Source organism: Camarhynchus parvulus, chromosome 2 (assembly GCF_901933205.1).
Source record: "Camarhynchus parvulus chromosome 2, STF_HiC, whole genome shotgun sequence".
NCBI classification, from domain to species: Eukaryota; Metazoa; Chordata; class Aves; order Passeriformes; family Thraupidae; genus Camarhynchus; species Camarhynchus parvulus.
The window spans coordinates 13,730,543-13,746,816 of record NC_044572.1 but is presented as its reverse complement, the minus strand read 5'-3'; the positions used below and the strand labels follow the sequence as shown (position 1 = coordinate 13,746,816).

General features: G+C 38.5%; 1 protein-coding gene across 11 annotated transcripts in view; it reads right to left on the bottom strand.

Annotated features, from left to right (window-relative positions):
- PARD3 (par-3 family cell polarity regulator) overlaps nt 1-16,274 on the bottom strand; it is a 444,905-nt gene that overhangs the window by 391,844 nt on the left and 36,787 nt on the right. For all 11 annotated transcript variants that reach the window (XM_030943492.1, XM_030943497.1, XM_030943503.1 and 8 more), the window contains exon 2: nt 5,266-5,367. In XM_030943492.1, the coding sequence (XP_030799352.1) occupies nt 5,266-5,367 (102 nt within the window). The remainder of the gene's footprint in view (nt 1-5,265; nt 5,368-16,274) is intronic.

Genomic DNA, 16,274 nt, shown 5'->3' with positions numbered 1-16,274 from the left:
GTTTCTTCATTCAGTCCAGGTTGTTAATCTGTTAATGGCAGAAACAAGAAGCACAAAGAGTTATTCTCTACTCATGATTTTAGGGTTGTATTCTTAACTTGCAGAATCAAAGAGAAATCACATGTAAATTCTGCTGCATGTTTGCTTAAATGAGGCAGAGACACACAGAATTTAGAATAAACAACACTACTTTGAGTATTCTGATTATGTAATGATGGAAATCTAAAGATAACAACTTTAACTGCACAGCTTTCATTGACTTCAAAAGCTCTTGAAGATTTTTGAGTGAATGAACAGGCACAGGGTTACCAAAATCTCATTCCTTCTAACAGATTCCTGCTGTCACAGGCCTACCCTGAATTTACTACAAAAATGGGGTCTTGCATAACTGGCCCAAAAAATAAGAGTGAGAAAGCAAGAATCAATAGCAGCAGGATACTGTAATCACAGCCCTTCAGTCCCTAGCTAGCCTTTAACCTTAACATTATAATGCATTTGCTCAAAATAGCCTTATTTCTGTGTAGGCTCCCAGTTAACATTTGTTACAAACAAAATACAGTCATCCTTTCCAAACCACATTTTGTGTATCACATGCCTCTCTAACTCAAGAGAGCTTTCCAAGAGGAAGTAAACAAAACAACAGTATTATTTAGAATTGACCATCTGTTTTAACACAAAACCCAAAAGTTCATTTCCTTTCCACTACACTGGGAAAAGGTCCTAATATGCCTTCACATTATGTGAAGAAGCTGCCCAATGACTTTTTCCCACTACAAGTCTTCACATTTCAAGCAAGCAGGCACTAACTTCATAATAATATTAACAGAATCTCTGTAGGTCTCTTAAAAGCAGATGCAAATGAAGCACAATTGATTTCACTGAATTTCAGCTGCAGTTTGCTTACTTAACACAGTTAACTATAGTTCACGACTGTTTACAAATTCCATTTCAACACAGATCCATGAAATTAATCTCCATCCCATTCTCACCAGAAGTATTCCACTCAAACCAACAACTTGTGTGTCTTTCTGGGAGGTTCAAAGTTTGTCTAAGCAGCACTAAGCACCAACATCACCTTGAACTTCCAGTGACCTGGGCCAGACAGAGCAGCACACACACAAACACTGTGGGAAGCAGGAGACTCCAATCCAGACCAAACCATATTCCTCTGGTTTTTATCACTGCACACAGTGGGTGTAAGCATGAATTGTGCAGGGTGAAGAGCTGACTGAATATTTGAAAATGTTAAGCAAAGAAGGCCCATGCCTGCCTTAGAAAATAAAAATAAATTAGAGAAATAAAGCCAGGTTGTAAATCTGAGCATATACCAAATTACTGTGGTTATTTTTAAGAACCAGTGTTGAATTTAGCAGTGATAAAGGAATTTATAAGATGCCAAGGCCTTTAGGATTTACATGCTGTTAATCCCACATTAACTTGGCAAAAATAAGTATATTGGAGCAAACAAATTTAGGAATAATTGACATTAGGTTCACACCTACATTGTTTCAAAGTAGCTCTATTTGCCCAGCTAACAGGCACTGGTTGTGATGATCAAAGGCAGATCCTTGCTCTCTCAGGAAGAAAAACTCTGATTTCTCAGCAATATAGCTACACCAAACACAGACATCTTGATCTCTAAAGCTTCCCACTGAGCAACAGTCTGAGCATTTCTATTCATTAAAAATTACATATAATTGCAAACAAATTATTTTTTCAAGTTGTTCAAAATATAAATTACTATTTCACTGAGAATTCAAATGGGAGCAAGTTATATTCATACACACAATTTGGGTTTGTTGGTTGTTGTTTTTTTTTTTAATGAGATTACACCACGGTTTTCTCAATATTTTTTCATTGATAAACAAGGGTCTGTGAGATCTCAAAATAAGAACTTCCATATTACATCCAAAGTATAAGAATTACCCAAAGTGTCTACATGCCTCAGTCTAGCTGAAGAAAAAACAGTTAAAAATGGTTTTGTTGGGTTTTTTGCTGCTGAGAATGTCTGCCTACTAAAAACTGAACTGAAGTCATCAAGTATGCTATCATCAAGTTGGAAACTTATCAAGATGACATATGCTTTTTGAGAGTCTTCATGGAGAGGGCTACTCTTGCAAGTTACAGAAATCCAAACAAAACAGGTTATTAACCTATCTTTAAAACATTGGTCTAATCACTACACACACAAGAAACCTGTATTTTTAAAATAATGGAAGTAGGTTACACAGCTGACTAAATGCTAGCTGAAAATAAGATCTTGTTTCCTGTAGCCAAATATTTTTCACAAACAGTAACAAGTCAGTCCATTTGTATTCAGGTATACACAGAGATATAAATGTAAAAAACATTTCTGTTTCCATATTTGAAAACTATCCATATTTCCATAGTAAAACTTGGAAAAAATACATTTCAATAAATATTAACAAGTTTTCTAAAAAATATTCAAATGAGCATTTAATTTTTTTATTATAATGTTATTACCTTTAACTGCATTAACCAAGCAACTTAACACACAGTGATATGTGTAATATAAATGCCCAATCTTATGCTGGCTAAGTTAGAGTGCTTTATGCACTTCCTCAATGAACTAAGTTAAAGGGCTTAAGTAAAGCTATTTCAGAAACAAAGGAACAAACAGCTTAGCAAAATCAGTTTTTCCATGTAGTTTGTTCCATGTTTTACTCCTTTTTTTTTTAAGGAGGAACAACACTGAGCATCACAAATTATTCCAGAAAGCAACTGAAAGGGCTAACCCTTACTCATCCATTCTGTTTTAGTAAGTGACAAGAGAATTACAAACTATAGGGACAGAAGAAGCTAAATAAAGTCACCCTAGCATGCTGCATTTTAATGTGAAGGACGCCATCAAAGATACTTCTCTCATTCCATTCAGAACAGCTGCTCTAAGGGTCTTTGTATTTGTTATAGGACAAAACATTTTCTCCATGGAGACAGTGGAATAGGAGTAAATATATTCTTCACATCACTTAAGTGTTTTATTTTACTATGGCAGTTGACTATACAGAGCAATAAATCTATCAAGAGGACAAGTGGTCCTTTGCTGCTCTGTATTCAGTATTGTGCTGATATGACACTGCACAATTACAGCATAAAGCACCACCAAAGACAAAAATTACATTTATCACTGATCCTTAAGTCTAAAGAACCATGGTAAGAGCAAACTGATTTTCAAAAATACAGATGTCACGTAGTAAGTAACACAACAAACTTCTCTTCAAGAATGTAAGGAAGTTCCTTATGAAAATGAACACTAAAACACTAAGTGTTCAGTTTTCCAATATCCTAGTTTTTGTCCCAATTTTTAAAAAAAAGAGACATATAGGAAAATGTTTGATTTTAAGCACAGCTAATCCTACAGACTTCAGTAATCATTTAATTACATGTTTAGACACCATCTGTTTAAATGCCTTTTTATAAAGTATGCTTAAGTGTACAGATAAGATACAAAATAACCCTAACTGGAGATCTATTCCAAACCTGGCATTAAATGAGAAGTGTATTAGTGTATAGCAACACAAAACCAGTTGATACACTTGCTATGGAGGTAAAGTAACAACACAAAACTAAAGGAAGCCAGGAAGGTCAGCTGTAAAAACACACCACAGGAAACAAAAAACCAATGACTAATGACCAAAATACGTGAAAAGACCCAAACTTGAAGGTCAAGTGAGAATGACTAATTCAAGGATATAAACCAGGATAGCACAGTGCATGTTTATATTGCACCTTCCTAATCAATGCTGCAAGGTCCTTTAAAAAAATGAAATTTAACTCGTAGGTGCCATCAGTAGAGATGAGCTTGGCAAATGCAGAGATAAATATTACTAATTGCTAAGTATCTTGTCCATCTATACACAAAAACAATATTGTAATAATGACTTTGCTTGCTTCAATTGCAATCAGTTTTTCAGCTATTAGTCACGCACATAAAAACACCCACAGAGTTTCACTGTGAGGAATTACCCCACTTGAAGGCAGCAAGGCAAGGTAAGAGCCAAAGAATAAGGTCTTGAAGTCACCAGAATTCAAACTTCTGAGGGGAAGAGCACATGAGGAGCTAAGAAGTGCATTATCCAAATAAGTCTCTGTGTGTGTATATATATATAAATATTTATATTTAGTGACAACTTGCACCAGCCTCCTCAAGGCCTGTAAGCAAAAGCTAAACTAATCACACAGCTGAGCACTTCACTATGAGATAACCAGCTAGAGGTTTTAATTAGCTTTTCATGAAATCTTATCTGGGCACTATTTTTATGGAAGAAATTCCTGAAAACTCAGCACTGTTACTCTATACAGCTTGAGTAATCCCAGCATTTCAGACAGTGAGGAGTCTTCATGTCCCAAGACTCCTCACATAATTTTTCTTTCTAAAGTCCTGGTTGAAATAACCATGTCAATTAAGTTTCGTCACAAGAAATAACTACAGGCAAAGTATGTATTTCTGAAAAATTAGCCTAAGAGTCATCATTTGGCCACTTTTCAAGGAGCCTTGACAGTGCCTGTTCTAACAGACGCAATTAAAGATACTGTCTGTGAAAGAGTGTGGTCCTGAAACATGCTTCCAGACTGAAGTCTGTATCAGGCTCAGATGCTTTCAAGAGCTTCAGCTTTCTAGAGAAAAGTACCATATTTACATGACTTCACAGTTTGCCACAGTGTTTCTTACCCACATTTTTTTGAACAAGTAATTCAAAGATACTTGTACCTATAACTTCAACAAATAGCCAATAAACAAAAGGCCTCTTAGTTGACTGTGATCTAAATCACTACTTAAAAAAGAATAAAAGCACTCAAGGCTCAGCAGTGTGCAATTACTGTCTCAAGTTCTCTGTAACTAGCAATTCCTCCAAAAACAATTTTTGGAAAAAAAAAAAAGCCAACACTCAATAGTTTAAAACCAGCAGGGTTTTTTGCACATATTTAACTGGTAACACAAAGCTACAATATCAACTTAGTTTTTGCACATTTATTTTCCACTGTTTGAGGTATTTTCATCCTTGCAACCTCCTTTTCCTATCTGAAATGTTAAAGAACCAGAAAGGATGCAAAGCCCATGATTTCAATTAAAAGAAAAACCCTGACAGTAACCAATTTCTCACATCTGTCAGGCAAACTACATAAAAAACATGTAAAATCTCTGTGTTGGCTCCCACTTTGGGACACATACAGGAAACACACACCACTGATGTTCTGATGTGCAGTTTGTGCCATGCTGCTTTTGTAGCCATGGGTACTTACACGGTCTTTGTCATCAGCTACGTCACAAAGAATGTCATCAAGATCCAAGATCCCACCATCCCCATGCTCCAGTCGATGGACTTGTATCCAGTAGTTTGGATCCTGCATAAAAGAAGAAAATAGTATCAGATTATCACATGTCAACAGGAAAATGTTATTCCACCATATAGTCAGCATCACAGTCCTGCAAATTCTTGACATCAAACATCTATTTAGGTCATATTTCTGTAAATAAATTTAAATTGAGATACCAAGCCCAAGTTCTTTATTCAAATTGCCTCAGACTAGATATGTAGTCTTCCCTCTTCTATCAGATCTGCATGAGTCACAATCCCATCACTGACACATAGGACTCTGACATATTCCAAATATTACTGCACATTACATTCCCAATATTCCTTCCATAAAAGGAAGAAAAATACATTGTCCACAAAATAAAGCATGCCAGACTGTGGTCAACAGGCACAAAAGGTTACATGCAGCTGTAAAAGATGTGAGGGTTTTACAGAACAGCTATAAAAGGCATAAACCAACATTTAAACGCCATCAAATCGCTTTCCACCTGTCCTTCACTAGAGGTGGTAAATGGAATATCTAAAACCTGTACTAAGAGCACTTTCACATTTGAAATAAAAAAACATATATACACACAGATACATATACACATACACACACACACATATGCATACAAATGTGTGTGTGTGGCTTTGTGTTTATACAGGTGTCTATCAGTAACTGGGAGGACTGGCTTTACAGTCTTTATTACTACTTTTGATAGCAAAGAAAGCCATAGGGAGCAAGGCTGTGTCCACAAAGTGTCTCCAGCATATGACCCAAGTGCTGGTTAGTACTTGACATGCTATTCTTAAAGGATTTGTTTCCTAATGGGGGAAAGTTGCCCTGTAACCACCTGGCCTGATCATGCTCCATAATCCTGCTTCTCAAATACACCCCCCAACGCCCCAGGCTGTTGTTCAGTGTCTCACTGTAGAAGAGCTCCCTTGCTTTTCACTGAGAAGTCATGGCTGCACAAAGTTTCTGCTGGGAGGACCATCAAAATTGCATCCACTTGCAAAGTTCCTGACTTCCTAAAAATAGCAACTAGCATGAGTCTGTTTAGGTATGGTGTCTAGAAGTGACAAAACAAACAAACAAAAATAATAAAAACATCACACCAAAGCCAAACCTGAACCGAACAAAAACCCACCCACACTAAAAATAGAAGTCATGAATAAATAAATAACCTCCACCCTAAAAGGCTTGAAAATATTTTGATTTCTCAAAGGTGGAACAGGATAAGAAATGGGACTACCAGAACTCCTTTAAATCCATATACGTATTTAAATCCTGACAGAACATGCTCCACAAAAGAACATAGATATTCATCTTAGCTTTAATATCCTAGAACTCTATTTGCAAATGATATATATGCATAGGTCAAATAATTTGGAGATATCTGGTACTATGAAACTTACTTCATTGTTTGTATAAGTACATCCTCCTTAAAAGCTGCCGTATGTCATCATCATTAGATGATCAGATTTCAGAACTTCATTTTACAGTCATTAGGCTAGCAATTCCATAAGTTAAATTACAGACTTTTTTCTCTGATTTCTTTAAGTATTAAATATCATTACCTTCCATTTCTTCTAAGCAAGTACTTATACAATTAACTGGATTTCTTGTATGTGGGTTTTCTCTAAACAGACTTACTGTTGTAGCATATTACAGGAGATAAGTTAGCATATTTTTTAAAAACAAATTTTTTAAAAGTAAAGATCTGGGAATATTTAAAAATTAATTACCTTATTCATACTGTCATGCATGTAGAGGTGCCTACATAGCCAGTTAATACACAAACCTGCTCTGTAAAAAAGGTACATAATGCAAACAACAAGGATAAACTTGTAAGTTTGAATACTCCACTAACACAGACAGGGTTGGACAAAGTCACCTGTGAGCACCAGAAATCTTTCAAGATTTCTTAGCAAACATGTTTGAAGGGAAGTCTTTGCAAACTCTGCTCTCAGATTAAAAAAAAAAAAAAATCCTTCCTCATCCTCCAGTCCATTAAAAAAAATCTCCTCTGCCTCTCATATCTACACCAAAGACTGAAACACATTTGGAAAGACCAAGATTTAGAAGACACAATCAAACAGCCAAGCTGTGAAGCACCTTGCACTCCTGAAGGACTTGACTCAGGTTTCCTCTGCTGAGATTCTCCATCTCAAAGCTAAGCTAGAACTGAACCATAGCCAGCCTTCACTGCAAAATCACAGACAGAAAACTTAGTTTGGGCTTTAAGAGCACCTGATCCCTCATATGTCACCCAATTCACCATTTTTGTTTGCAACAATTAATCTTCTTACTGAAGAATGGAAACATTAAAAACAGGTAACTGCAATACTGGCTCAGTGACCTGACTACATCCATCAAAACAAACAGCACCCAAGCTGAAACTACAACTTCAATATCCATGTATCCTTGTTTTTTGCTTGCTACCACAACTGTTTCCTACCTCCAAGGCAAATGTAAAAAACATTCACAACTACAGAATCAATAGCAGAAACACCCATTTCTAAATAACTATGGTGCTATTTCAGCATGCACAATCTACTTAAAAATAGCTTTGATATATAAGCTGCTTCTACTAATTACTTCCTTTAAAAGTTTCTCAATATTGCATAAGAAGTTTTAGATAGACTTCATTTTTACTGCATCACCTATTAGTACTGCCATAGCCTGAACTGCTCTGGTCGCTTTTCCTGTCAGACAAGGTCCTGATACAAAACAATACATGAGCAAGACCAGACAAGAAATATATAAAACTAGTTTGGCAAGAACTTACTCTGGCGGGATTTGGTAAGTAAATATGAAATAACAATGCAACTTTTCATTAAAGCCCGCTCCAAACATCAGAACCGACTTCTCTTGGGGCCCTTTTACTCCATTAAAGGTTTTGCATAAATCAAGGAATTGGTGGGGGAGGACTGGAAGGGAAGAGAGGTCTAGGAGGGAAGGGAGTACTCACATCGTACAGAGATTAGTTACACTATACTGGGGGAAAAAAACAAACCAAAAAAAGAAGAAAACAACATTGAAACTAGTGATTTTACCAAGTTATTAAAAACCACAGCCATTTATGGTTCCAAGTTTTAGCAATTATTTCTATATATTATTCAACCAAACAACATGAAAAAAACCAAACTGCATACATGTTCACATTTAAATTCCCGTTCTGTGATCTAAAATGAACACAATGTTGTACTAGAGTCAGCTCATATGCACTGTCTGCTAAATATGAAAGAAAGTGAACCAGACTTGACACAGACTGGAATGTAAGTACTCCTACATGGATGTTACGCGTGCATCTGTATTCATGGCTTGGTCAAGCTGCATTTCTCAATCTCAGCCAGTAAACAGATATTCACAGCTCCCTATGTAATAGCAGTAGTACAGTCCTCAAACATTTTCTGAAGCAGTCAAATACACTGTTTTGGCTCAGACCAGTTCCTAAAGTGGAAATTTGCTATTTCCAGAGCTGACTGGAGTTGACGTAACTTTGTCTGTGGGGCAAAGTGGTCTGGTCACTCCTTCAGGACACCGGAACACCTTTGGCATCACCTTCTCTGGGTCGCAGAGAGGGGCTCTCAGGTGAGATGTCAAAAACAAGTGACTGCCACCACAATTTACCCACAGCAATCTGCTCAGGGCACCTGCAACAGGGTGCTTACACAAGTTAAAAGGAAAATGGTTTCTAGCTATTAAACAGGAAAAAAAAAAAAAAACTAAGTAAATCAAGTTTATAAAAGTCAAGTTTCTGTAAAAAAAAATTAAAAAAGGAAAAAAGCTACGAAAAAAAATTTTTTACATCTCCCACAAGTTTTTCAGGAAACCTGCTTCAGAGTTACCATTTAGTCAGACATGATGCTGTTGTTTCAAAATCTGAATTTGTATAGTAGAATCAGATTTTCATATTTCATTAATAAAACAAAGCTACATTTATATTCTTTCACTGCTATGACTGTGTAAAAGGGTACTGCACTCTCCAAATCTGCAATGCATTTAGACAGAAAAGCAAGTGGTGATAGAGAACTCATTAGCTTCACTGCTCCACCAATGTGTAAGTTAGCAAAGTACAATTATTTTGAAAAAGCTGCATAGATGCCTTTGTCACTAGCTCATGTAGAAGAACCAGCAAGTTCAGTTCATTGAATGAATACAAGGATAGAAGCAACGCTAAAGCTGATTTATAATATCTTCATTTAAATATTGCATCACTCAGCTCAAGTCTAAGCAAGTCAGATCTCCTGTTTCCTGTCTACACCCATTTAACTCTTCAACTTGATGATGATTATAAAGGTACTCATAATTTAAGCTCATGTGCACCACATTTTCTAATCCTCAGCAATGGAAGTTAAATATTTGCTAAGTGAACACCAGCACTGAGACTGGAAGCAAGAGCACATTACAAAGGCAGCAAGAATGCAGCCATTCACATTCTGTTTATTATACAAAATGACTTCCAAAAAGCACAAAGGAAAAACTGAAAAAACCATTAGTTTAAGTAGTATCATTCAGCATTCTGTAGCTAACAATTTCATGTTCCCACATAATGCGAACAAGGACCATATGTGGAAAACAATATCTAGAAATCAGAATGGAAATAGCAATGTGTTCTTATTAATGGCATAGGAAGATTTCTTATTCCTTTACATCTAAATACATGTTTTGGTCTTCATAAATGTACCCTTTCCAAAAATATATTTTTAACATTAAAAGTAACAGTAAATAAGATTATTCTTTAGAATACTTTGTCCCTATCTCACAAGAAGACAGCGCCAAACCTCTGAGAGGTAGCAATCTATTTAACAGAAAGTAGAAAATCAGGCTCCTAAAAGCCTGATGAACAATGCTTAGTGTTTACTAATTGTGCCCACTACTGTGATTTGATCTCACCTGTCACCAGCAGGATGTCCTGAAGCATCAGAAAAACGACATTAATCGCCTGGCTACAATTACATACTTGGAGCTGGCATGGCAGAGGAGTGTGTGTGTGTCATTTCTCATGTGCTGCTTGAAGCCCATGCAGGGAACACCCCTGAGGGAGGACACCAAGCTCTCCCCAAGAGGTCTTTGTACTTCCTAACTTTGCCCACATTTCCCAACTGTGTTTCCCTTCAGCTGGGTGCAGACCAGTTGCCACTACAATTTGTTACACATCTGGAAATCAAGTAAGACAGGTATTTTTCCCCCCACACTCCTGTATTTTCTGATTTGTTCTTGCCCAAATAGGCAATGTGTTTTTTACCACACAACACTCTTGGGAAATGGATTGGCTTTGCCAAGCTGAGCTCCCAGGGGCTATCCATTGCCTATCAAGACCCACTGAAATTATTTAAATTTAGATATAATTTATAGCTTTTTGCTTTAACACAGATCCTTGTATGATTTTTAAAAACCACTATCAGCTGGACAGTTGTGCACAGGTATTTCAGTGTAATTCTCAAAGGAAAACGGACTCGCCCACCAAGACAAAGGACTGAGAAGAAGCATATCCAAGTATGTAAATATAACTTCTCAATTATACATCAGGTGATAAAGGGAAAGTAAGTATATATTATTTGTTTCTGCTTAAAACCATCTGGAATTCAAGATTATAAGGCCATGTGTGTGGCTATCTTCACTGGATTGAGTTTTCTGAGAACAGATAAAGCCTTTGTGGCAAGAATACACACAGATAAAAACCAACTAAATCACCAGGCTGGGGTGTGTACTGGACGTGTCTGTTCAGCAGCATATGGCACTTGGGCATGTTAACACTGTCTGAAAGGAAACTATGGTTAAAAAAAACTAATATAACTGAAAATTTGCCAGTGAATTCATTCATTTCCCTGTCTAGCCCGGTGCTGCAGGCAGGAACCATCCAAACAAGCAGTCGGGTGCCAAAAGACAGCCATGAAGGCTTGCAATGTCAGCTGGCTTCCAGTTACCTTCCACAGCCTGAGAAGCCAGCAAGAACAAGTCCCTGGGTTTAAATTGCATCTCCATCCCATCATCTGTCTCCTTGAATTTCAGGCCCAAAGATCTGCAGCATAACACACACGAGCAGCAGTGAGAGAATCAGCTCCAAAGCTGACTGTGCTCTCTAAAGTACATGGATGCTGCAGCACGGACAGTGGCAATACTGGTACAACGTAAGTGCATTCACTGTCTTGGCAAAGGCACAAGCCACAAAAACACTTAGCATAAATGAAAACAGCCCTTCTAAAGGCTCAGAAAGCAACTGACACCTGTAGCAACTCTTAAGTTACCAGGTGATGAGTTGAAGGGACAGTTATCTTTTCCATTTCTGACCTCACTCCACCTGCAATCACACCCCTCACACAAATTTTAGAGCACGTTCACACACACTTGCCCAATATCCCATGAAATCAAGAAAAAAAGGGCTACAGAATACAACAGAAAACAGCTGAATGTTGTACAGCAGAAAATAAGCCTTATCCCTTTCATCTTTTTGATCCTTAACCTGTAAAACTGCCCTTTGTTCTGAAGAGGCACCACACTAAAGCTAATTTCTTGCTATTCTGTTTTACTGAGAAAGAGGAATACACATTCAGGCAGGTGACACTTCATGCTGTAACAAGAGAGCTTGGTCTAGGATTTGACTTTTTCAAACACACCAGATTATACATAATGTCCTTAACCAAGGGATGCACACTGATTTGATAGGAACCAGCTATGAAAAAGAGAAAAACACAGAAGCCTGATCACTGAAGCAACTTGTTCCACTTCTGCACTCACCAGTGCTTTCCCAGCCTTGGTAAAAGGGCTTTAGTTTGCCAGAAATCCATCCAAGACAGAATTTGAACATATGGCAAGTATCACTCTTCCTGACACACTGAAATGTTAGACAGAGTATTTATGAAGCAAAAAAAAAAAAAAAAAGTAATATTGGGCTTTGCAGATGCATCCTGTATGCCCAGTTTCAACAACAATTTACTCAAAAATTAATCACATTACACTATCAATGCCAGTCCTCAGTACAGAAGCCTGATAGCCAAAAAATGAGCCAAACAGTCATCCACTTCAGCAATTAAATGTCCCCTAAAACCTATTAATTGAACTAATATGGTCAGTAAACTGCTGGAACGCTATTAAATATTGAGTTGTGCTGCATTACTACTGAGTACAAAAAAAGAAGCATCAAAGAACTACTTAATCTTGCTTCAAGTGCCAAGAGGTTGGTATTAAAAATGGTAAATTTGGCTGTTAGACACTCCACAGTTTACATAAAATTTCAAATATATATATTAAATCCTTGCTTCTATCAAATGAAGTGGTAATTTCCTCATCTGTAAGGAAAGTAGTCCAAGGTCTGCTGTAGCAGTAAAATTCCTGTCTTCCTTCCCTACAAGGATATGCAAGTTCTTTCTATTAATACATTACCCTCATGCATCATGAAAGGCTGGGATTTTTATTTAACTCATCCACTTTACCTAGAAGTAATCTATACCAATGCATGAGAAATCATATCACTAATTGCTTTAAATCAACTTTCCTATGTACTGCATCATTTCATCACCTGTTAAATAGAACAGAATCTCTATATGCCCAATAGCTTCATGTCAAGGAATAATTCAGATTGGAAGGGACCTGAGGACATCCCAGAATTGGACAGGGACCATGCTGAGCAGAGGTGGATGATCCCCTCCTCTGTGTCCTGGATATGCCCTGCTGACAGTGCCTGCGGCCAGTGTGCAGGGCCGGCTCCCGCCCACTCACTGTCCCCAGCCCAGCCTGTGGCACTGCCTGGGACTCCTTCTCTAATGCAGGACTAGGCACAGAATCCCAGAATTGCTTAGGTTGGAAAAAGCCTCTGAGATCATCAGTTCAGCTGTTACCCCAGCACTGCCAAGCTGACCACAAAGCCACGTCCCTCAGTGATACATCCACTCATCGTTTAAATACCTCCAGGGATGCTGACTCAACCACTGCTCTGGGCAGCCTCTCTTCATGCTTGATAACCCCTACTGTGAAGAAACCTTTCCTCAGATGCAATTTAAAGCTCCCCTGGTGCAATCTGAGGACATTTCTTCTCATCCCATCACTTGTTACCTGGGAGAAAAGACAGGCCCCCACTTTGCTACAGCCTCCTTCAGGTAGTTGTAGAGAGCAATAAGGTCTCTCCTGAACCTCCATTTCTGCAGGCCAAACAACCCTCAGCTGCTCCCCCTAGGACTTGTGTTTCAGACCCTTCACCAGCTCTGCTCCCTTTCTCTGGACATGCTCCAGCCCGTCACGGTCTCTCTTGCAGTGAGGGGCCCAAAGCAGGACACTGGCCTCACCAGTGCCATTACAGGGGGACAATCAGTGCCCTGGTCCTGCTAGCCCTGCATCACTATTGCTGACACAGGCCAGGATGTCACTGGCCTCCTGGACCATCTGGACACATACTGGGCTCATGGTCAGCCCAGCTGCTGATCAACACCCCCAAGTCCTGGGCTTCTCACTACATTGCACCTGTCTCCTGGCAGCCTATCTCAAAAATATTGCACTGAGAACATTGTTCACTGTCAAAACAAATGATATGGTGACATTTCCTCACAGCACACAGCCCTGTGACCACTAGGAGGTGCCACCACCAAAGGGCAGGTCCAGGTCAGCGCCTGGACTCTGACACAAGCACCAAGTAAGGCACCTCCAAAAAAGGAAAAGTTACTTTGTGCTGCCACTAGAACACATGTGGCAACCAAATTTGATAAGCATTAAATGAAGAATAAAGCTTTACATTTGGCTTTGAAAGAAGAACACACTTTTCACCACAATTACTGATAGCTTACACTGTGAGCAACTACATTCAGTTTGCTAAAGGGAAGAAGTTAAATATGACACTGCATCTCTAAACTCCATTATGCCCATGCTGTGAGCACCAAATAACACTGTCCTGCCCAAACTGCAAAAAAAAACCTTTACATGGGATTTATTTTAATCCCATTTATTTTAAATACCATTTTCTGTCCTCATGGCTGTCTTACTCCTCAGGGAGCTTCAAATTCAAGGATTGGTGGGTAGGACTTTGCAATATAAACAGCTTTGCAGAGCCACGTGAAAGGAATGCACAAGTTATGTACATGACACAAAGTTCACATAAGTTATGTGAATCACAGAAAAATTAATCTCAATTTAGGTCAGCTATGATATTGCATGTTTTTGATAGGATTTAGAGCTTTTGCATCCCTGGTGCTTTAAACCCTGTCAGCCAAGCACAGGGGTACCCACAAGATCTCACTGCCCCTCTGCAGTTGCTGTAAGTGGGGTGCACGTGGGAGGAGATGCCCCACACTCCCTGCATGGCAGCACACACAGCAGCTGGGCACTGCCTGCACAGCAATTCCCTGTCTGCTGTAGAGGAGGAGCAACGTGCCACCTATGGCTGCTGGATCAAGGTGGTAAATGGAAAAAATAAAGTGGCAAGCTGACAAATGTTGAAAAACACCTACAAATCAACACCAGAATAGATATATGGAGCATTTCTACTGGCTTTCCTGTTGTAGGAAAACCCTGCTAATAGTGAAAGGTTTAGGAGTTTCCCTTGTGCTCTATAAAACCATTCTCAAGACTATAACTATATTCCCCATCTTTGTCCTCCTCTCATGGACAGAGCTTTCTACACTGTCTAAGGAGGCTGACACGAGGCCAGGACCCCCAGACCCCACCACTCCACCATCCTGCCTCTAAGGGACACCCATGGAACAGAATCTGTGTTTAGCACACATGAGCAGGTACCTCCAGGTCAAACCCACCAAGGAGAACTGGTTTCCAGTAAGTATCTGCAAAAGCAATGTGGAAATAATCACGGCATCCTGTTAATTTATCTCTTAAATACTTTTCAAGATACTTTAACCAAAGTAGGCCTTATTTTCATCTCCAGGGAACAATTTGTAGCAATAATATTTAGCTATTACTTTTCCAAATTGCTCAATCTTTTTTGAAGGAGCATAATTTCAATTCCTTCTAGTGGCACTGATTTAAGTATGTAGTCACTCTTTTCTAAACATGCCTAATGCTTTTCTGAAACTTCAAGAACAATCACTATATAAATTCAACTACTATAATCATGCTTATTTTATAAGGTTAAATAAAACAGATCTGCAATTCTCTTTGAATTCAAGGTTCTGATTGCTGCTAATCCAGGGCACAAACTCCAATGCAGCATTTGATGTTAGTGTGAAGGAGAGGAAGTACCTTAAAACTACACCTCTATAAACAATACTCTCAAGGACTATTTGTTTTGTTTTCAAGTGTATTTCATTACTTCTGAAGGTATTTTTTTTAATTGACACTAAGGTTTACTATGGCTGTAGTGCTACTGACTGAGCATGCTGTAGGGTATTCCTGTGTTTAAGATGAAAAAAACCTACCACCATATCTGCCTGGAGACTTCACCAGGAAATAAAGGTAGAACTAATGCTAACTGGTACCAGCTCCACATTTTATCTTTCCTGCCGTTTTAATTCATATCCGTGTTTTGTTCAGAGATCAACAGTAACAGCTCCTCCTCACAAATCAGCAGTAATCCTCTTTTTCAAATCAATGACTCCACTCAAGTCTAAGCTTGAGGATAGCCCCAGTATAATCAGAATCTCACTGCCACACTCCTGAGTAGTCAAGAAAGCCCATAACAGAAAAACTCTAATGAAAGAACCTTACTCGTGACTTAATGAGGACTCTTTTCATTTTCAAACTCCTCCCTCAATCTCACTTCCAGTTCCAGAATTTGGTATAAATACAAAAAAATCACCTGCCAGCTGCAGCTGCCAGGTGCACCACAACCTCCCCTCTCACTCTGGCTTCTCAAAACCCACTCTGCTCCTCCATCACCTACATTTGCTTATTATTCACCATCACTTCCATACCTGGCCAGAAGGCGAAAATAGAAGGCATCCCAAGAGGTTAAAGCAAATAGAGATGACAGCTCTTGGAAAACACTTATTTAAAAGCACACT